At 42.7% G+C, this 23,324-nt stretch overlaps 1 protein-coding gene across 1 annotated transcript in view; it reads left to right on the top strand.

Annotated features, from left to right (window-relative positions):
* Nucleotides 1-5,339: 5,339 nt before the first annotated feature.
* LOC138852626 (transmembrane protein 132E-like) overlaps nucleotides 5,340-23,324 on the top strand; it is a 76,789-nt gene continuing 58,804 nt past the window's right edge. Inside the window, exon 1 of the mRNA XM_070084406.1 lies at nucleotides 5,340-5,910. Coding sequence (XP_069940507.1) covers nucleotides 5,853-5,910 — 58 coding nt within the window. The 5' untranslated portion in view covers nucleotides 5,340-5,852. The remainder of the gene's footprint in view (nucleotides 5,911-23,324) is intronic.

Raw genomic sequence — 23,324 nt, 5'->3', positions numbered from 1 at the left:
TATTATTATTATTATCACAATAGTATTATCAGTGTTACCACCACCACCACTACTGCTACTACTATTACTACTACTAGATGGGTTTGGGAGCGAGTGTGAGATGGTTGGAACTGGTGAGGAAAAGAATACCAGCAGTGAGCTAGAGAGTTGCAGCCGTTTTAAGTGGCAAGTGGTTCACAATTCAGGAAGAAGGAAGATAAGGAAGGTTAATAGAGAAGATGTGAAGGTAGGAAATCGATTCTGTTCTCCAGGACGAGTGTATTTCAGTGGTTAGTGAGTGTGAAGGCTTACTCAACCCTGTAAGATCTTAAGTAGATCTCACCAAGGCTGGCTTCTCCTTAGGAAAATTAATGAATAGAAAAAGAATAAAATACAAATATAAACATTTAATTGTTATAATTGAAAATATAAAACATTTAAATATGAACTTTTATTCTACGTGAAAGAGAAATGAAAAATGAAATACAAAAATGATATTTGAATTCAACGCTAATATGTACAGTTAGACTGGGATGCCTTGTAGAAATTGTAGACGTTGCTGATGATGTGGGGGGGGGGAGGTCACAGTTGTTGAGTGACAACCCAACGACTAGTTCGTCACAGTGTATCTAGCCTTGAATAATCCGTCAAGATGATAGGAACGCAGGTCTTTCACCACTGCAAAGATGAGGGGGAGTTGCCTGGGGTTGACTACACTTATCAGGTATGTAGATAAAAAGTGACGTCCCAGAATTCATGTGAAGTTCGTCTCCTTCAACACTGTTTCTGTGGCTGCCAGATAACCCAAGCTGACATTCCAAGCTAGAAAGAGACAAAAGTTAACCACTGCTTGAGAAATCACTCTCCATGATAAGTAAAGCATTTAAAAGACTGGTGGGGATTTAAATGAAAGTCAAGGCATTACAAACTAAGTTTTCACAATTAGTTAAAAGTGAAGCTTTTAACCAGTATATCCATTAAAAACAGCAGAGGCTTTTACTTACAGTTGTGTTGGGAGCTGTGAGTCAAGTGATTATCCACTTGGTCGGATCCCCACACGTCACCTTTCCGGGAGAAAAAAGGGGGTGGGATAGCGGAACCTAGACACTGACCCTACCTTAACAAGCAGACTGGCAATCAAACTATCGTCACCATATACTCGCTCGCTACTCCTATCTGTTGAACTTTTCCCTCACAGTGAGGTTGAAGGTACCACTGACTCTCCTGCTAATCAAGGTAAGAATATTCTAATTGTAGGAGATTCTCAGGTAAGATATATGGACCTTGCTTTTTGTAACAGAGATAGGAGGGTCAGAGGGTGTGCCTCCCAAGAGCTGGTGTTGGTGACAGTCAGCAGCTGCCCAGACGACTTTTGTCCCGAGTAGGAAAGTAGTTCTAACATAAAATGATACCTAATGGATAAACAATATATTAAAACATCTCATAGGTCAAAAAAGAGGCATATATAGGCGTATCAAAAGAGGAGAAGGGCAGTTAATAAATCAGTATATTCAATTAAAGAGAGAAATTAAAAACCAAGAAAAGCAAACAGGGATTATGAGGCTAAAGTCGCAAGGGATTCGAAGACTAACCCAAAAGGGTTCTTTCAGGTACACAGAAGTAAGATTAGAGAAGATTGGCCCACTTAAGAGTAACTCAGGTCAGATTACTGAGAGTGATAGGGATATGTGTGAAATTTTCAATACCTACTTCCTTTCAGTTTTTACTCAGGAAGATACTAGTGAAATTTCAGAAATAATAAATTATATAGAACAGGACGATAATAAACTATGCACGATTAGGGTAATTATTGACATGGTCCTCAGACAAATAGAGAAATTAAAACCTAACAATTCCCCAGGCCCTGAGGAACTGTTGCAAGCGTTTTAAAGGAGTGTAAAGAGGAACTTAGCATACCTTTGGCTAACCTTTTCAGTATATCACTACAAACTGGCATAGTGCCAGACAAGTGGAAAATGGTAAATGTAATACATATTTACAAGGCAGGTGACAGGTCCTTGGCTTCGAACTATAGACCAATAAGCCTTACCTCCATAGATGGTAAATTTATGGAATCAGTAATTGCCAAAGCAATTCGTAGCCATCTTGAAAGGCATAAATCTCAACACGGTTTTGCAAAGGGACGTTCCCGTCTTACGAATTTACTAACTTTCTTCACTAAGGTATTTGAGGAGGTAGATCATGGTACTGAATACGATATTGTGTATATGGACTTCAGTAAGGCTTTCGATAAAGTTCCACATCAGAAGCTGTTGAGAAAACTTAAGGCTCACGGAATAGGTGAATTTTTTTCCTGGGTAGAGGCTTGGTTGACAAATAGGCAGCAGAGAGTTTGCATAAATGGGGAGAAATCAGAATGGGGGCACGTCACAAGCGGTGATCCGCAGGGGTCAGTCCTGGGCCCGTTGTTGTTCATAATTTACACAAACGACATAGATGAGGGAATAAATAGCGACATAAGCAAATTTGCTGATGACACCAAAATACACCATCCAATTCATTCTAATCAGGACATTAGAGCACTCCAGGATAATTTGAATAGGTTGATGCAGTAGTCGGAGAAGTGACAGATGCAGTTTAATGTAGACAAATGGAAAGTTCCAAATGTTGGACAGGAAAATAACCATACCACATATAAACTAAATAATGTAGATCTTAATGTAATGGATTACGAGAAAGATTTAGGAGTTCTGCTTAGCAGTAATCTGAAACCAAGACAACAGTGCATAAGTGTTCGCAATAAAGCTAACAGAATCCTTGGCTTCATATCAAGAAGCATAAATAATAGAAGTCCTCAGGTTGTTTATGCTGCGCAGTTTTGGTCACCGAATTACAGAATGGATATAAATGCACTGGGAAACGTACAAAGGAGGATGACAAAGTTGATCCCATGTATCAGAAATCTTCTCTATGAGTATAGACTGAGGGCCCTAAATCTGCACTCTCTAGAAAGGCGTAGAATTAGGGGGGATATGATCGAGGTGTATAAATGGAAAAGTGGAATTAATAAAGGGGATGTAAATAGCGTGCTAAAAATATCTAACATGGACAGGACTCGCAGCAATGGTTTAAAATTGGAAAAATTCAGATTCAGGAAGGATATAAGAAAGCACTGGTTTGGTAATAGAGCTGTGGATGAGTGGAACAAACTCCCGAGTACCGTCATAGACGCTAAGACGCTGTGTAGTTTTAAAAATAGGCTGGATAAATACATGAGTGGGTGTGGGTGGGTGTGAGTTGGACCTGACCAACTTGTGCTTAAGCCGGTGGGAGAATTGGACCTGCCTCACATGGGCCAGAAGTGTTCTTACTATTACTTGTACTGCAACTATTTCTACGATTTATAAGAACAATATTGAACAATAGAGACATGTTTAATTATTTACAATAATAAAAATATGAATATCGAATAGTCGGCCGACTAATTGATAATGCAAATTTCATCAGAGATTCACCTTATTACGCGGTATACAACTCTCCATGTTCGAAGCGAAGTTCGAACGGCCAGGCTGGAGTGGATGGCTTCCGAACTTGTTCGAATTAGAGCCCTAAGTTTCAATGGGTAGTGGGTGGTAGTGGTGGTGGTGGTGGTGGGTGGTAGTGGTGGTGGTGGTGGTGGTGGGTGGTGGTGGTGGTGGGTGGTAGTGGTGGTGGTGGTGGTGGTGGGTGGTAGTGGTGGTGGTGATGGTGGGTGGTAGTTGTGGTGGTTGGGGAGGTGGGTGGTAGTAGTGTTGGTGGGTGGCAGTGGTGGTGGTGGTGGGTAGTAGTGGTGGTGGGTGGTTGTGAGCGGTGGTGGTGGGGGTTGGTGGTGGTGGGTGGTGGTGATGCTGGGTGGTGGTGGTGGGCCGTGGAGGTGGAGGGGGTGGTGGCGGCGGTGGTGGTGGTGGGTAGTACTGGAGGTGGTGGGTGGTAGTGGTGGTGTTGGTGGTGGTGGTGGTGGTGGTGGGTGGTAGTGGTGGTGGTGGTGGTGGTGGTGGTGGTGGTGGGTAAGGGGAAAGTTACACCCCAGACCAAAATCGCAAGTTTTACCTATTCGGCACTATATATATGTCGTGCCGAATAAGTATAACTTGCGATTTTGGCATAAATAGCAACTGTCTTCTTGCCAGATAAGACAAGCGAAAATTTGTGTATGCAATAATTTCGCAAAAATTCTGAGCCTAACAGCAAAAATATATTTCGTTTTGTTGGTTTATTATTAAATTATTGTAAACTTATCTAAAATATATTTAGGCAAATTAGGCAAAATTAAAATGTGCTTATTATAATAAGGTTAGATAAGTTTTCTAAGGTTCTTTTGGTACTTAATTACTATTAATTTTTACAGTAACACAAATGAAAAAAAATATGTCTTTATACGTATTAATGGAAATTTTAGAAAGGACATAATTTTAAATGAGTTCTTGTTAATTGACCAATTTTACCTATTAGGCACGATATATATATATATATATATATATATATATATATATATATATATATATATATATATATATATATATATATATATATATATATATATATATATATATATATATATATATATATATATATATATATATATATATATATATATATATATATATTAGATAAGTTTACAATAATTTAATAATAAACAAACACAATGAAACATATTTTTTTTCGTTAGGTTCAGAATGATTTTTGCGAAATAATTGCATACACAAATTTTAGCTTGCCTTATTCAGCAAGAAGAGCGTTGCTATTTAAGCCAAAATCGCAAGTTTTACCTATTCGGCACGACATAAATAAAAATATATATATATACAATATATATATATATATATATATATATATATATATATATATATATATATATATATATATATATATATATATATATATATATATATATATATATATATATATATATATATATATATATATATATATATATATATATATATATATATATGGTTTGGGTAGCATATCTGACTTTGGATACCTTCGTAGTAGCAGGAATTGTACATTTGGAAGGCTCCTGATTGCAACTTTTGAGGGAGAGGATTGTAACTTTGGAAGGCCAGTGATCGTGGTTTTTGTGGGAGACAGCGACTGTGACTAGAGGAGTAGGGATTGTGACTAAAGGGATAACGATTGTGACTTTTGGGGGCCGCTGAGATAGAAGGAAGACAGATCTGGACACGTCTCTGCTCTAGATCTCTTAGGGTAGGAGACGGAGTGGAGACCAGCCCAGGAGCAAAGGAACGGAGAAGAGGAGGAAGCAGGCGGGGCTGGGCGCTTGCGCAGGGAGATCCAGGGAGGGTGGGAGGGAAGGAGGGAGTGAGCGAGGGAGAGAGCCACAGTATGGGACAAGCTCCCAGTGGTACACGAACATACAAGAGAAACTCCGGTCTAGCCTCATCCGTGACTATCACACGCGGCTCTGTACCTCAACCTTTCGCACCCAAATCCCTCTCGTTCCCTCCCTCCCTCCCTTTTTCTCTCTCTTTCTCTCGTGGAGGCTGAAGGATATCTGTTTCCTCTTTCTCCCATCCTCTCAGCCCTCCCTCACGATGCCTCTCACCCGTCAGGGAGTATAAGAGAAACATGAGAGAGAGGGCGTGTGTCGCGTTCAACCCTTGTTTACACTGACTCTTCCGGTCTCTCAAACACTGAAGCGGTGGCGAGGGATTTTGACCCTGTGCACGAAGCAGGGTTTTGGATCTTACTACTTAAAACAGACGGAGAAAAATCCTTCTGGTGCAGTGTATCGTTGACAGTGTGGCGCGCAGTGTTTAAAGAGGCAGATTTGCTGTTTCTGTGACATATTTTTCTGGGGGCGGGGCAAAGAATGGTTCCTCTCGGGCGTGGGGCATAAGACTGCAGAAGGAATGAAGATGTTGGTGGAAGTGTTGTGGGCGGTGAGCGTACTACTGCTGCTGGTGCAAGGTAAGTGATGGGCGGTGGCTGCCCATTGCCCCATCCCCTCCCCTTTGGCCCTTTCCTCTCTCTCTCTTTTTTTACACAGGGTTTGACAAGGTTAGGTTAAGGATCTCTCTCTCTCTCTCTCTCTCTCTCTCTCTCTCTCTCTCTCTCTCTCTCTCTCTCTCTCTCTCTCTCTCTCTCTCTCTCTCTCTCTCTCTCTCTCTCACTCTCTCCCTCTCCCTCTCCCTCTCCCTCTCCCTATCTCTCGACCCCTCCTTTTGTTTCTCATTTCTTCCCATTCCCGCTGCGTCTTTGCTTTCCCACTTAAGTCGCTAACTTCCCCTCGCTCATATCCTCCCTTCTTCCCCCACCCCGTCTGTGCACAGAGGGGAGGGAGGGGACTCAAAGGTGTAGGCGTGCTCGAAGGTGTGTGTGTGTGTGTTGGTGGCGCGCAGGTGAGATTGTACACACACGCACACTCGCGCACGCACGCACACACACACCCACAAAATACTCACACACACACACACACACACACACACACACAGGCATGTGACTGACAGTCCAGATGGTTGGTTCTGAGTAAGCTGTAACCCTGTTTGCTAATGATGTAAATGTAAGGAGAATATAAACAGAGGAGAACGGAGAAAAACTGTAAATGGAGCTGGACAAACTGCAAGATTGGTCGTATAGTAGTTGATTTAATTGCACCTCAGCTCATGCACTTTTATAAAGATTGGGAAAGGGTCAAGAAGACCAGGCACGGAGTATAGACTTGGGGGACAAAAACTGCAGACTTCATTCAGAGAGAAAGATCTAGGGGTGGACATAGTGCCTGGTATTACTCCAAGGGTTCACATGTGCCAAATAACCTCTACAGCTAATGCTCGTAGGTTAAATCTTAGACCATCCTTCCGGAATGTCAACAAAAGCGATATTCGTGGTCTTTTATACAACATATGTCAGACCCATCTTGAAATATGCATCACCAGTACGGGACCCACAACTAGAAAAGCAAGTTAAGAGACTGGAGAAAGTATGGAAGTATGCAACGAGGGTCATTCCAGGGTCGTTCTAGGGTCGTTCCAGAGGTAAGGAGCATGAGCTACGAGGAGAGGTTAGGTAAGGTTTGTTAGGAAACAGGACAGGTATTTCCTGTCGCTGGTCTTAACCATATGATGACCCGCAACTCGAGCTTTTGACCATCTGACTGAGGCCTTGGCTGGCTAACCGATCCACCCCTTTCAAAATTATGGTTATAATTATAGCAAATATATTACGAGGAGAGGCTAATGGGTTTGAATCTAACGACATTGGAGGACAGAAAATATATAAAATATTCTGTTAGGAGAAAAACAGGTACTCAAGGGCACATCTGGAAGTTAGACACAAATGAGCCACAGGGATGTCAGGAAGTATTTGTTGTCTCAGAATGGTCAGGAAGTGAATTGATCTTGCTGTAAAAGTGGTGGAGGCAGACTCCATACATAGTTTGAAGAGCAGGTATAATTGGGCTTATGCGGTCAGGAGGAAGTGAAACCGGCAAGCGGCAAGTTGAGGGAGCAGGTCAGGAGCTAGGGCTCAGTACCTGCAACCATATGCTGGTAAATATATATGGGGGATTACACGCAGCAAGATTAGTCAGATAAGTTGCTACTATTATAACTTAGTAAGTGCTATGTTAAGAAAATTGAGGAAGGGTCATGAAGACCGGAAACCGGGTAAACACTCCTGGGACAGAGGCTGTAAATCGAGCCTTCAGCATACGCTGTATAGTCCACTTGGCTTTACTCTTTCACTTAAAAAAAATAATGTTTCCAACCCTGGGTGTTCAGATTTCTGTGTCACAACTTCCTGGTTCCTCTATCATGTGGGAGTTCGACACGTGGATTGGGTAAAGTAATACTCACGTAGGCTGGTAGTACGTATAATTACAGACAAGGTGAGTAGCGCCCTTACAGCCGTAACCTTGTCTCTCTGCTCTCTCTCGTACAACTACCCGACTGGCCGCCCACAGTACCCATATGTGAGGGGGTCTTTGAATAGTGCCAGGTCAGCACAATATGAATAGACAGTGACTCAGGCAGAGACGGTTGGTAACGAGTCAACGGTACACTGGTTACTGGTAACTGGTTACTACTACTGAGACCTCTTGTGTCACACAAGTTGTCCTTGGTTACTCAGTCTTTACCTTCGAACATCTTATACGTCAGGATCATGTAAATCCCTAGCCCCTCTGTCACTAAGTGACACGATGTTTCACTCTTACTTTTCCTTCGTAGCATATTTCCCTCATTTGCTAGGTCGATCAATTGGCAAATCTCTAATTTTTTCCGATCTCCTTCATATGGTTGGTTATTCGTGGTATAACGTTAATGTTGCATACCCGAAGACTAGTGTCATGTGTATGATGTAAGTCGCCTTGAATGATTTCTGAGTTAAGTCCCATGAAGAAACTCTTTATCAGCCATGTCTGTCACTGACATGTATAGCATGAAACTCATGGAGAAGATTTTCAGGAGAAGAGTGGTGGAGCACCTAGAAAGGACTGAGCTTATCAACGACATCCAACATAGTTTCAGGGATGAGAAATGATGTGTCACAAACCTGCTGGAGTTCTATGACAGTGTGACGGCAGTAAGACAACAGAGGGAGGGGTGGGTAGATTGCGTTTTATTAAACTGTAAGTAGGCTTTTGACACAGTTCACACGAGAGATTAGTGCATAAGCTGGAGGACCAGGCAGGTATAACAGGGAAGTGCATCAGGGAATACCTGTCGGAAAGACATCAGAGAGTCATGGTACGTGGTGAGGTGTCAGAGTGGGCACCTGTGACGAGCGTGATTCCACAGGGGTCAGTCCTAGGACCGGTGCTGTTTCTGGTATATGTGAACGACATGACGGAAGAAATAGACTCAGAAGTGTCCCTGTTTGTAGGTGATGTGAAGTGATGAAAAAAAATTCAATCGGACGAGGACCAGGGAGAACTACAAAGGGATCTGGGCAGGCTGCAGGCCTGGTCCGTAAACTGGCTCCTGGAGTTCAACCCCACCAAGTGCAAAGTCATGAAGATTGGGAAAGGGCAAAGAAGTCCAAACATCAACCAAAATAACTGCTGCAGCATATGGGCGCCTGGCAAACCTAAGAATAGCATTCCGACATCTCAATAAGGAATCATTCAGGACCCTGCTCACCGTGTATGTCAGGCGTATATTGGAGTATGCAGCACCAGTTTGGAACCCACACCTAGTCAATCATGTAAGGAAATTAGAGAAAGTGCAAAGGTTTGCAACAAGACCATTCTCTTAGCTAAGGGGCATGTCCTAACAGGAGAGGTTAAGGGAAATCGACCTGACAACACTGGAGGACAGGAGAGATACGGGGGATATAATAACATAAAATACTGAGAGGAATTGACAAGGTGGACGGAGACAGGATGTTCCAGAGATGGGACACAGTAACAAGAGGTCACAATTAGAAGTTGAAGACTCTGATGAATCACAAAGATGTTAGGGAGTATTTCTTCAGTCACAGAGTTGTCAAGAAGTGAAATAGTCTGGGAAGTGAAGTAGTGGAGGCAGGATCCATACATAGCTTTAAGAAGAGGTATGATAAAGCTCTTGAAGCAGGAAGAGTGACCTAGTAGCTACCAGTGAAGAGGCGGGGCCAGGAGCTTTTATATCTTGGTAGTGATGGAGTATCTTGAGTGATGGAGTATCATCAGTGATGGAGTATCTTGAGTGATGGAGTATCATCAGTGATGGAGTATCTTGAGTGATGGAGTATCATCAGTGATGGAGTATCTTGAGTGATGGAGTATCATCAGTGATGGAGTATCTTGAGTGCAGGCAGCAAGATGGTACTCATGTGCTCTGACCATCTGCTTGTCTCTCACAAGCACCATCAACAAAATAATGCCTGGCCGAGACTCCAGCATGTTTCTACAACGCCAAAGCTTGCCTGGCCTATCATCATCTACTTCGGTAATGGGCCCTGCCCACCTCTGAGGCCATCCCCAAATGCTTCACCTCTCCTGTCTAGAGATATACTACTTCCCCATCCTCGTGCATCTGTTTTACTGAGGGACTGATCCCCTCAAGTTACCTCTTTCCGTTTTTTTCCGGTTTTTACTCTCTGTATTGGATTGATTAAGCCACTGGTGGGCGAGACGTCTCCACGATTAAGAAACCCAAGTAGTGTACATGTGTCTCCGTTGTTCCACTGTGTTCCAATACACTGTACCACTCCTTGGGTGTGTGTGTGTGTGTGTGTGTGTGTGTGTGTGTGTGTGTGTGTGTGTGTGTGTGTGTGTGTGTGTGTGTGTGTGTGTGTGTGTGTGTGTGCGTGTGTGTGTGTGTGTGCTTGCCAAAATCCCCTCTTTTTTTGGAAGATATAATTAATTTGCAACTTCCCCAGTAGTTGCTGCAGTCAACTCATCTCTTGCAGCTCATTCCACTTGCTAACAGCTATGCAATTTAACCACAGGTCAAGATAATTACATTCCTATGCGCCTTTGTGACCTCACAGTCACATTCTCCGTCTCTCTCGTGAAGAAATGCCTTTTATTTTCGCTTTCATTTTTTTTAAACTTTTTTCTTTTTTGAGGAACAAAAAATTACGAAAACCAAAATAAAATTACGTAAATTGTGCAAAAGAATAAATAAATTATGCTTTCTTTTCTTTTTTTGATTAGGTTGAAAAAAAAACCGTTTCTTTTTATTTCTTTCCTGGCGTATGCGTGTGTACACATGTCTACGTACAAGAGTTTGCCGGTGACAGGCATAGGTGACGTTGGCTGCCTTCTGGGTGTGAGTCGAGGTTCCTCAGGCGTTCACACAGGGGATGGGCTCCACACTGGCGCTACATACTTTCGAGTATGTATGAGTGTACCTTTTCCTTCTCCACTTCCAGGTGTTATCTGGCCTGCAGTCTCATTCGTCCAGAACCTGGCTTCAGTATCTTGCATTTGCTGACGTTGAACGCTTAAAACATGACCCTTCATTCCTGGTGCCTGTATTAAGTGTTCCCTGCAGGCTGTGCAAATCTCCCTGGAGGCTATCCAAGTCTCCCTGGAGCCTATCCAAGTCTCCCTGGAGCCTGTGTAAATCTCCATGGAGCCTGTCCAAGTCTGCTGTAGGTTGCGCAGTTTCTCTGGAGCCTACCCAAGTCTCCCTGGAGCTTGTCCAAGTCTCCTGCAGTTTGTGTAAGTCTTCCTGGAGCCTGTGGAAATTTTTCCTGGAGCCTATTCAGGTCTCCCTGGAGCCTGTGCAAGTCTCCCTGGGGCCTGTGAAAATTTTTCCTGGAGCCTATTCAAATCTCCCTGGAGCCTGTGCAAGTCTCTATGGAGCCTGTCCAAGTTTCCATGGAGCCTGTCCAAGTCTCCCTAGAGCCTGTCCAAGTCTCCCTGGAACCTGTGAACGTTTACCATGGAGCCTATTCAAGCCTCCTGGCGCCGGTGTAAGTCTCCCTGGAGCCTGTGTAAGTCTCCCTGGAGCCTGTGCAAGTGTCTCTGGAGCCTGTCCAAGTCTCCTGTACGTTGTACAAATCTCCCTGGAGCCTGTCCAACTTTTCCCCGGAGCTCCAGAAACTGTCACACACTCCCAAGTTTCTCGTGGCTTTCCATCATCAGCGAACATTCGCATACAAATGAGTTAAGACACATGTTCGACAGACAGGCTTGTGTAATTCCGAAACGTTTCGCCTACACAGTGGACACTTCTTCGGTCAAACACAGTGATGAATAAATATGGAGGCAACGAAAGAGTGAAGAGGTATATATGTGCTCAGTCCATCAACATCGAAGTAGTACTGAAGCGATTATTATTGTATACCATTAAAATAATAGTACCATTATTATTATTATTATTATTATTATTATTATTATTATTATTATTATTATTATTATTATTACGAACATTGCCATGTTGGAATCAATCCCACTGGTATTGCATTCACATATACGAGAAAGAACACTGGTCTTTTATTTGGTTTATCTAGCAAAATTGGATTCGTCAGCAGCGTGTGGCGGCCCTTGGATATGATTCTTGGGGAAAATACCCAATTGCTGTATTTATCCACTCGTCCATCCTTAGACTTCATCATTCACTGTAACTGTAGTTTCCTGTCTTTACGGCTTACCTTTGAGCATACTGGCACCTTAACACCCCGTCTTGTGAGTCTGGTTGTGTATCTGTCTCCCGAGAGACAAAGTCAAAGGCCCATCGTCCTTCAGTCATAAAATTTACAAACTATCTACTACTCTTTCTAAGGTAAGTCAGCCTGTCACTGACCTCTTATTTGCTAGGTAGGTTCACGGAACCTGTGATGTTGTGGAGCTCCAGCTGCTGGACTTTGCCCACCTAGTCGCCTAGTAGGTGGGGTGGGCGTGCGCGCGTGCTCCTGCTGGGCCGCAGCACTGCGGCTGGATGCAAGGAGAGCCCCGCACACACACACATTTGGTTGGGTTACGAGGAACACAAAAATGAGATGAAGTGCAGTATGGAGGTGGTGTATGTGGTGGGAGATTGTAGGGGTCGAGCTCTGCCTTCACTCCTGTTTTCATTCCTGCTTTCATTCCTGCCTTCATTCCTTTCTTCACTCCTGCTTTCATTCATGCTCTCACTCCTGCCTTCACTTTACCTAGCTAGGGTAGGCTAGCGGATAGTTAACCAGTTACCTGTTATCATGACACATGCTTGCCAGGAGACACTTATCCTGTCTCTTGACTAGGACTAAATCGAGCATGTTAGCAAGGCCATGTGGTGCCAGGTAGTGCCAAGTGGTGCTAGGTGATGCCACGAATCAGCTTAGGGCTAAGTTCAGTCAGGAAGAACTAAAACTGTACACAATATAACTTTCATTGCAACCAGCAGAAAGTACGTACACTATCCACAATTATGTACATAATCCCAACACAAGTTTATGAATAGTCAGAGTAGTGAATAATGACTATGTCATACAAAGAGTCAGATCTATGTATGGTGTTAGCCAGCTAGAGGCACGAGAGGGTCCGGTGGTCAAAGAGGGTTAACTAGAAGTGGGGATGATCTCTCCAGGCCTCCCTCCTCTTCCTCTGAAGACTCAGAAGGCTGCTTCATCTAGTCAACCAGAGCAGTTCTAGGATGGTCGACTCGACTGGTAAAGGGCTGTGGCTAACTCTGCTTGCAGCTGGCTGGGATGGTATGCAGAGTAGTGGTTGGTTTGTGGAGCTGAGTCGAATAACAGATGACTGACTGACCGCTGAGAGAAGTGAGGGAGCTTTACCTGCCAAGTGCACTCCACGACGCTTGAAACACAGGCCACTGACACAACACCATCCACCACCACCTACTACCACACCCACTATCACATCCACCACCATCCTCTAACCCACTACCACACCCACCACACCCACCACCACCACCACCCACCACTACCTACTACCATACCACCCACATCCGCCACCACCCACTACCACACCCACTACACCCACCACCACCATCATAGTGATATGTGTAACACAAGCGTACACGCTGAATAAAGTCGTAAGTCGCAGAGTGCTTAACCACGGACGTTCGATAACCAGTCAGGATTGATGGTATTGGCAGCAGTGGTAACCAAAATTAATGAGAATAAAAATATGAAGCTCCAGCAACAAGGGAAAATATTGTGTGTGTGTGTGTGTGTGTGTGTGTGTGTGTGTGTGTGTGTGTGTGTGTGTGTGTGTGCGTGCGTACGTACGTACGTACGTACGTGCGTGCGCGCGTGCGTGCATTAACCTATTTGTACTTTCCTGTATGTGGTAACAGAGGGCTAGTCTCAGCTCCTGGCACCATCTCTCAGCTGGACGCTACTGGGTCTACTCTCCCTGCTTCGTGGATCCAGCGATGCCTTTTCCGAAAGCTCTGCATGGATCTTGCCTCTACCACTAGTTAACCACCCTGAGGCTGAAGAAATACTTACTAATATTCCCGTTATTCGTCTCTGTTTGTAACTTCCAGCTGTACAATCGTGTTCCCGTCTTTCGAACAGCGAGTATCTTCTTTATCAATTCCTCTCAGTATTTTGAGCATCGGTATCATGCCTCTCCTGGTTCTCTGTCCTTTATTGTCATCAGATTTTCCAGTGTCTTCGTATATCCGATCAGGTGTGGATTCCACGCTGGTGCTGCTTACTCCATGTGTCATGAATGACTCCTTGTTGAGAAACTAATGTTTGATTTACCAGACGTTCATATGTTGCAGATGTTCTCTTGGTGGGCGACTCAGGTGCCATGCTCGGTACTCCTTGTTTTCCAGTGAGGTTTGTGATCTGATTGAAAGGCAATTTTCAGAATCTAGCTAGTATTTGCAGAGGTTAAATTTCAACAGCCACTTGTTAGACTAGTTCTGCAACTTATCCAGATCAGTTTGTATTTTCCTGACAAGTATCGCCTCATCTGCCACCAGGGATGACTTTGTCTCCTCTGTCTCTTCAATGACACGATAAACAGCACAGGTGAGAGGACTGAGCCTTGTGGAACCTCACTTGCTCATTGTCACACCTTATCCCAGATAACCGTTTCATGTTTCCTTCATGTCAGATATTCCCTGATCCATTACAGTGCCTTCCCTGTAATTCCTGCTTACTCCTCAAACTTTAGCGCCTAGTCCTCGTGCAGTTCTAAGGCGATAAGCCTTCTTGCGGTTCTAAAATATACGGTTCATCTCTCCCTCTCTTGCCTCAGCTTTCGTTACCTAGTCATAGAAGTCAAGATGGTTTGTGAGACAGGATTTACATTTTCTGAAACCGTGTTGGTGGTTGTTCATGACTCACTCTATTCCAGGTGTTTCGCTACTCCTTTGATTATTCTTTCCATAACCTTACATACTATGTATATCAGGGAAACTGGTTTGTAGTGTGTGTGTGTGTGTGTGTGTATTCAATTATGTGTGTGTGTGTGTGTGTGTTCATATATGTGTGTGTGTGTGTGTTCATATATGTGTGTGTGCTCACCTATATGTAGTTGCAGGGGTCGATTCACAGCATTTGTTCATGGATGCATGTGTGTGTGTGTGTGTGTGTGTGTGTGTGTGTGTGTGTGTGTGTGTGTGTGTGTGTGTGTGTGTATGTATGAGCAGTGTACGTCTACCAAAGTTGTAGCCGCTGGTGACACTTGGAAATCGTTGACTCCCTCCCCCTTCCCTCCCCTTACCACATCCCCTCCCTCCCTCCCCTCAATCCCACCCCGGCATCCCCCTCCCCCTTAAGATCAATACACACGAAGGTGCCACGATGCCTGCTAGGGAATTATGCCTTTCTGTTTCACCCTCTCCTCCCCTTTTCTCCGTTGATCCTCACCCCCCTCTTTCTTCTCCCTCACCCCTCATTCACCCCTTATTCCCCTCCCCATCTCTCTCACCCCTCGGAATACAGCAGAATTTGCAAAATGATTCTCTATACATCTTTCGCGTGTAGGGGAAGCTTTGAGGCTGCGGTTCATAAATGTGTGGAGTGGGTGTGGTGTTGTGGGCGTGGTATTGTGGGCGTGGTGGTGTAGGCGTGCGGTGGTTGTTTGGTGGGGGTGGTTGTGGGGGTGGTGGAGTAGGTGTGTGGGTGTCGGTGTGGCAGCAGAGGAGAGCAGAGGCGTGGCAGGCTGGCAGGACAGCAGACTTGCAATAAGGTAGGCTGAGAGGCAGACAGACAGGCGGGGTTGCAAGCTGCAAAAAACACGCATACAAGGAGGGAGAACAAATAGGCATACAAGAAGAGTGACAAGCAGAAATGTAGGCGTACAGGGAAGAGGCAGACAGCTACAACACACAGCTGGCAGCAGCAACAACAACAGTAACATAAACAATAGCAACAACAACAACAGCAGCAACAACAGCATCATTTGTGTGTTAGAGATACAAGTGTCATATTGTGTACTGTCCCTTCGTTATCTCTCCCCTGTGTATCATCTGTCGTGTTTGTTCCTCACCTGCCTCTCATTTGTCTCTCATTTCTCCACTCTCTCTCTCTCTCTCTCTCTCTCTCTCTCTCTCTCTCTCTCTAAGATCAAACACACACATAACAATATTATGACAGCAGAGATCTTCAATATTAAACCATTATTTGGATCCCTCTGTAAGAAGAACAAAAATCAACTAGAATAATTAACAGGATCAAACCTAACTTGCCGTCATGTGAGTAATGGCTCCCAGGTCAGGCAAAATTGGTATGGAATTAGTTCTTTACGCGGACACAGAGGTAATTCGTTAAGCGAGACTGTTGAAACACGGGGTAACTGCGGGTTACAACCATGCTCGATTGGTTGTAAATATACAGCCAGGGAATGAGCGATTGGTGGAGGTGTTTTTCTTCGTTAGATTACCCTGCCTTGGTGGGGAGTTTTTTGGGTCACCCTACCTTGGTGGGGAGTTTTTGTTGGGTCACCCTGCCTTGGTGGGGAGTTTTTTGGGTCACTCTGCTTTAATGGGGAGTTTTTTTTGGGTCACCCTGCCTTGTTGGGGAGTTTTTTGGGTCACTCTGCTTTGATGGGGAGTTTTTTGGTTCACCCGGGCTAGGTAGGAAAATTTTTTGGGGTCACCCTGTCTTGATGAGGAGTTTTTGGGTTATCCTGCCTTGGTGGGAAGTTTTTTTTTTTTTGGATCTCTCTGCCTTGGTGGTCTTTTTTTCAGTTAACTTGCCCTGGTAGGAAATTTTGGGCCTCCTTATTCTGGTGAGACATAACCGACGTGTTATAAAATATCCAATATATAATTATATAATTATATACATATATATATATATATATATATATATATATATATATATATATATATATATATATATATATATATATATATATATATATATATATATATATATATATATATATTAGCAACCTAGACAAAGTGAATCGAACGTTTATTGATCCTCGTTTTGTTGCTGCTTTCTTGAAGTACTTGACGCAGTTCCACAGTGAGCGAAACGTGGTTCAGCAGAAAGCTTACTCTCTCTGTCTCTCTATTCGCCATTGGACTCTGGTCGCCACCCACTGCCAGACTAAATAATAATATATTATCCATCGAGTGGAATAATATTACGAAAAATTAAAAAAAAAAAAAAAAAGATAACAGGAACTGTAAATAAAAACATCCCTGGATGGCAGAAAGAAAATAAAGATCACAGAGGTAACAAGAAAATATGTATATAAGAAATTTAGCATAATTTACCATGACGGAGAAAAATAATAAGGTAAACATTTATTTAAACGTTAACTCTAAAATATTATCTTTAAAGGTATCTTTAAATGTTTAGGTAACAAGAAGATATGGAAATACATGTATGCTTTCGTATCTTCAGTGGACAAGCGTTGCTTAAACAGCAACGCTTTCTTGCCGAATAAGGCAAGCGAAAATTTGTGCATGCAGTAATTCCGCAAAAAAAAGATCATTCTGTTATTATTATTAAAGATTCGCCGGTATTCTCCCGACCCGGGCCTTTTTCAAGTGGTGGCCCGGCCTTGGCTCCCTCTCTAGGTAGTGTCTGAGACCTAACTCTGCCATGGGAGGAGGTACAAGTACCTCCTCATCTTTGGGACCAACTGTCCCCAGTTGGGGACCTGGGAGTAGTAATGTCTGAGGATCTCACTTTCAAGGATCACAACAGTGCCACGATCGCACGTGCAAAGAAAATGATAGGATGGATAATGAGAACTTTCAAAACGAGAGATGCCAAGCCCATGATGATCCTTTTCAAATCACTTGTTCTCTCTAGGCTGGAATACTGCTGTACATTAACATCTCCATTCAAAGCAGGTGAAATCGCAGATCTAGAGAGTGTACAGAGATCCTTTACTGCACGTATAAGTTCTGTCAAGCACCTTAACTACTGGGAACGCTTGGAAGCACTTGACTTGTACTCGTTGGAATGCAGGAGGGAGAGATATATCATAATATACACTTGGAAAATCTTGGAAGGAATGGTCCCAAATCTGCACACAGAAATCACTCCCTACGAAAGTAAAAGATGCCCCCAATAAAAAGTAGGGGCGCCATTGGTACACTAAGGGAAAACACCATAAGTGTCCGGGGCCCAAAACTGTTTAACAGCCTCCCATCAAGCATTAGGGGAATTGCCAATAAACCCCTGGCTGCCTTCAAGAGAGAGCTGGACAGATACCTAAAGTCAGTGCCGGATCAGCCGGGCTGTGGCTCGTACGTTGGACTGCGTGCGGCCAGCAGTAACAGCCTAGTTGATCAGGCCCTGATCCATCGGGAGGCCTGGTCATGGACCGGGCCGCGGGGGCGTTGATCCCCGGAATAACCTCCAGGTAACCTCCAGGTAGGCCTAGCTTCTGGTAGGGAGAAGCTAGGCCTCTCTGGTCTGCCATCCCCACCCCAAGGAGGCTAATGGGAAATGGCGGTGTTGTGAGCTGCAAGCTCGGGCTCTGGCACCTACCCGACCCTAGAATGGCTGGGCATGGTGTCGCTGGGCATGCTGTCGATGAATCATTCTGAACCTAAAGTAACAAAATATATTTCGTTGTGCTCGTTTATTATTAAATTATTGTAAACTTATCTAAAATATATTTAGCTGGATTAGCCTAAATTGCGCCTGTTATAATAAGATTTGGTAAGTTTTCTAAGGTTCTATTGGTTCAAAATATTAATTTTTACATTAAAATAAACCAAAAAAAATATATCTTTAAACGTATAAGAGAAAATTTTAGAAAGGACTTAATTTTAAATGAGTTCTTGCTAACTGACCAGTTTTACCCATTCGGCACGATTATATATATATATATATATATATATATATATATATATATATATATATATATATATATATATATATATATATATATATATATATATATATATATATATATATATATATATACAGAGAGAGAGAGAGAGAGAGACAGAGAGAGATTATATCTTTTGGTATATGTACACTTTATTAAGGGAATAGGAATAATGCAGTCTAATGACCGTCGTGCGGTCCATAGGCGGCTTTACTCTAACACTTCTTAGCATCAAAGATTGTCTTCTTTACGTGAGGACATTCGCGCTGCTCTGCTTTATGCTGTAAGCGATGCCGTTGAGCCATTGTCATGTGAAATCTTAGGTTCGGTAAAATTTGTCAGGAAACAGGGCAAGTGTTTCCTGACGGGGGTCTTAGATAATGATGACCTGTCGCTGGAGCTTATGGTCACCTGACCGAAGCCTTCAGCTGGCCTACCCGTCCACCCCTTTAAATATTAAGGTTATAATTTATGACTATCATATGTAAATATATTTGATGGGAAATCTGCCACACACAACTTAGTGTTACTGTAGAGTTATCACCAGATGCAAATGCCAAGTATTTTGAATATTGATTAGGGAATTAAGCACATATGCAACCCATGGGTATCTTTTTTTATGATTTTTCGCCAACCAATGAGTTTTTCAGTTCAATACAGAGAGAATACACGAAGACAGTAGATGGCGATATCATCAGTCCATTAGCCTTGCAGGACTTTACACAGATGACAGTGGAAGATGAGGTAATCAGTCCTACAGTCTGGAAGCCGGTGTTATTACCTTCCAGGCTGAGGTACTGATTACCTTTTCTGTGTATTTTTATGCAAGGCTGAGAGACCGATTGCCTCGTATCCCGCTGTTTTCTGTATATCATATCAGTACTGAAGTGAAAAACAAGCCACTGTTTGCCGAGACATCTACAAGCAAAAATAACCAGGTGTTGCACATGTGTTTAATACCTCGTCCTGTGGGTGTTTTATACCATTGAGAATATCCAGCACTGTCTGGAAATGCTTATAAACCCGACTCCAAACGTCGTCCCGCTCGGTAATTTCAATTTAAGTTACCTAAAATTGATACCCACAGCAGCCATTTGGATATAGGGGAAGTCTCAGGAAATAGTTCAGACGAGCAGTGACAAGCAAGTGAACTTGAAGAGTCAAAGAAAAATCGCCCTAAACTAGCAAATAGCGAAACGACAATATTGAAAAAAATCTTTAATTATATACTCACGAATAACGATCAAATAATACTGGATAAGACTGTGTCGAGGACTTCAAATTCAGACCATCACCTTATCAGAGTTCCAAACTTACACAGACATCGTGAAACACTCATTACAAATAGTTAAGACGGTGTTTTCAGCCAGTTTAAATTAAAGAATATGTCAACTACAACCAAACCCAGGTCTTGCTGAGACAAAGTGTGAGTAACAAAAGTCTTAACTATTGTGACTCACGAAACCGTAATGACACGATTGCAGACAAAACAGGGTACGGGTGGGGATTGTAGCCAGCTAGCCAAGTGGCATATGCTCTGACCTGGAGTTTTACGATTAACTTGCTGTGAGTTCAATCCCCACCCGTACCGTGGAGGAGCTCAAGTGTTACTAGAGACGTCTTCAACATTCATACCATTAAGAAAAATAATAAGATATGAACTAGAGAGAGAGAATGATCGGGAGGACTTTCGATCCTGCTCAGAATGTTTCCACGGGAGGAAGTCTGTTTCATGCTGGTTAAGAAACTTCCTCGAAAAACCTAGAAACTGCCTCGAAAAACCTAGAAACTGCCTCGAAAAACCTAGAAACTGCCTCGAAAAACTTAGAAACTGCCTCGACAAGCCTAGAAACTGCCTCGAAAAACCTAGAAACTGCCTCGGAAAACCTAGAAACTGCCTCGAAAAACCTAGAAACTGTCTCGAAAAACCTAGAAACTGTCTCGAGAAACCTAGAAACTGCCTCGAAAAACCTAGAAACTGCCTCGAAAAACCTAGAAACTGCCTCGAAAAACCTAGAAACTGCCTCGAAAAACCTAGAAACTGCCTCGAAAAACCTAGAAACTGCCTCGAAAAACCATGGTCCTCATCAAAGCTATTGTGACCTTCGGGAAAAGCTACAATAGTGTTTTAGTAGTTACAAAGCGAATCAGAACTTCTAAGAGAGACTAAACATTCTCAGGCGAGAAATAAATTGATGGTTACAGAAACAGAATACTAATAGAACTACCCAGACCTAAAAAAAATATTCAGCTTAGAAATACCAAGTTTTCTATACCAGATACAAAGCGAATTAGACGAGTTTCTGTCGCTGAACGATCCCAGAAAGGTATCCCCGTATTACGTAAACCCAGCTCTTTGAACCTCAGTGTTCATGAAAGGCATACCTGGAGGTATGCCTTTCGTGTGGTCAACGCCCCCGCTTCCCGGTCCATGACCAGATCAGGACCTGATCAACTAGTCCGTTACTGCTGGCCGCACGTAAACTGACGTAAGAACCACAGCCCGGCTTGTCAAGTACTGACTTTAGGTGCCTGTCCAGCTCCCTCTTGAAGACAGCCAGGGGTCTATTGTTAATCCCCCTCATGTATGCTGGGAGGCAGTTAAACAGTCTTGGGCCCTTCACACTTATTATGTTGTCCCATAGCGTGCTCACGGCGTCCCTGCTTCTCATTGGCATGATGCAGAGTGTGGCAATTATCATTTTTTTTTCAATAAAACTTAACAAATTAGGACACACAGCCCACCGCAAATTCAAACTTTCCAGCAAGACAGGCTTTAAAAGGTTAAAGCCAAACTGAAGAGGCATTCTGTAGTTATCTTACGTAGATCAGTGTCCCACAATACACTAACACTTAGTTCGAAGCCGCTCGGAGGTTGCATTATTATGTTAGTGGGTTGCAGGTTTGAAGCCAGTCGGATGAGGAACTCACAAATTATCATATCAAAACCAGTATTTCAGCTTTCCCAATTTCTTGTATAAAAATAACAATTTGGAACCCAGAGAGATGTAGTCTTCTGAGAGAGTGTTTAATAGTGTAGTCTTCTGTGACAGTGTTTAATAGTGTAGTCTTCTGTGACAGTGTTTAGTAGTGTAGTCTTCTGTGACAGTGTTTAGTAGTGTAGTCTTCTGTGACAGTGTTTAGTAGTGTAGTCTTCTGTGACAGTGTTTAGTAGTATAGTCTTCTGTGACAGTGTTTAGTAGTGTAGTCTTCTGTAACAGTGTTTAGTAGTGTAGTCTTCTGTGACAGTGTTTAATAGTGTAGTCTTCTGTGACAGTGTTTAGTAGTGTAGTCTTCTGTGACAGTGTTTAGTAGTGTAGTCTTCTGTGACAGTGTTTAGTAGTATAGTCTTCTGTGACAGTGTTTAGTAGTGTAGTCTTCTGTGACAGTGTTTAGTAGTGTAGTCTTCTGTGACAGTGTTTAGTAGTATAGTCTTCTGTGACAGTGTTTAGTAGTGTAGTCTTCTGTAACAGTGTTTAGTAGTGTAGTCTTCTGTGACAGTGTTTAATAGTGTAGTCTTCTGTGACAGTGTTTAGTAGTGTAGTCTTCTGTGACAGTGTTTAGTAGTGTAGTCTTCTGTGACAGTGTTTAGTAGTATAGTCTTCTGTGACAGTGTTTAGTAGTATAGTCTTCTGTGACAGTGTTTAGTAGTGTAGTCTTCTGTGACAGTGTTTAGTAGTGTAGTCTTCTGTGACAGTGTTTAGTAGTATAGTCTTCTGTGACAGTGTTTAGTAGTGTAGTCTTCTGTGACAGTGTTCAGTAGTGTAGTCTTCTGTGACAGTGTTTAGTAGTATAGTCTTCTGTGACAATGTTTAGTAGTGTAGTCTTTTGTGACAGTGTTTAGTAGTATAGTCTTCTGTGACAGTGTTTAGTAGTGTAGTCTTCTGTGACAGTGTTTAGTAATGTAGTCTTCTCTGAAAATGTTTAATAGTGTAGTCTTCTGTGACAGTGTTTAGTAGTGTAGTCTTCTCAGAAAATGTTTAGTAGTGTAGTCTTCTGTGACAGTGTTTAGTAGTGTAGTCTTCTGTGACAGTGTTTAGTAGTGTAGTCTTCTGTGACAGTGTTTATTAGTGTAGTCTTCTCTGAAAATGTTTAGTAGTGTAGTCTTCTGTGACAGTGTTTAGCAGTGTAGTCTTCTGTGAAAGTGTTTAGTAGTGTAGTCTTCTGTGACAATGTTTAGTAGTGCAGTCTTCTGTGACAGTGTTTTGTAGTGTAGTCTTCTGTGACAGTGTTTAGTAGTGTAGTCTTCACTGAAAATGTTTAGTAGTGTAGTCTTCTGTGACAGTGTTTAGTAGTGTAGTCTTCTCTGAAAATGTTTAGTAGTGTAGTCTTCTGTGACAGTGTTTAGTAGTGTAGTCTTCTCTGAAAATGTTTAGTAGTGTAGTCTTCTGTGACAGTGTTTAGTAGTGTAGTCTTCTCTGAAAATGTTTAGTAGTGTAGTCTTCTGTGACAGTGTTTAGTAGTGTAGTCTTCTCTGAAAATGTTAGTAGTGTAGTCTTCTGTGACAGTGTTTAGTAGTGTAGTCTTCTGTGACAGTGTTTAGTAGTGTAGTCTTCTCTGAAAATGTTTAGTAGTGTAGTCTTCTGTGACAGTGTTTAGTAGTGTAGTCTTCTGTGACAATGTTTAGTAGTGTAGTCTTCTGTGACAGTGTTTAGTAGTATAGTCTTCAGTGACAGTGTTTAGTAGT

The sequence above is a fragment of the Cherax quadricarinatus genome, chromosome 13, assembly GCF_038502225.1.
Source record: "Cherax quadricarinatus isolate ZL_2023a chromosome 13, ASM3850222v1, whole genome shotgun sequence".
Lineage (NCBI taxonomy): Eukaryota > Metazoa > Arthropoda > Malacostraca > Decapoda > Parastacidae > Cherax > Cherax quadricarinatus.
Note: the sequence above shows the minus strand (reverse complement) of the source record. Positions and strands in the feature narration are given on the sequence as shown.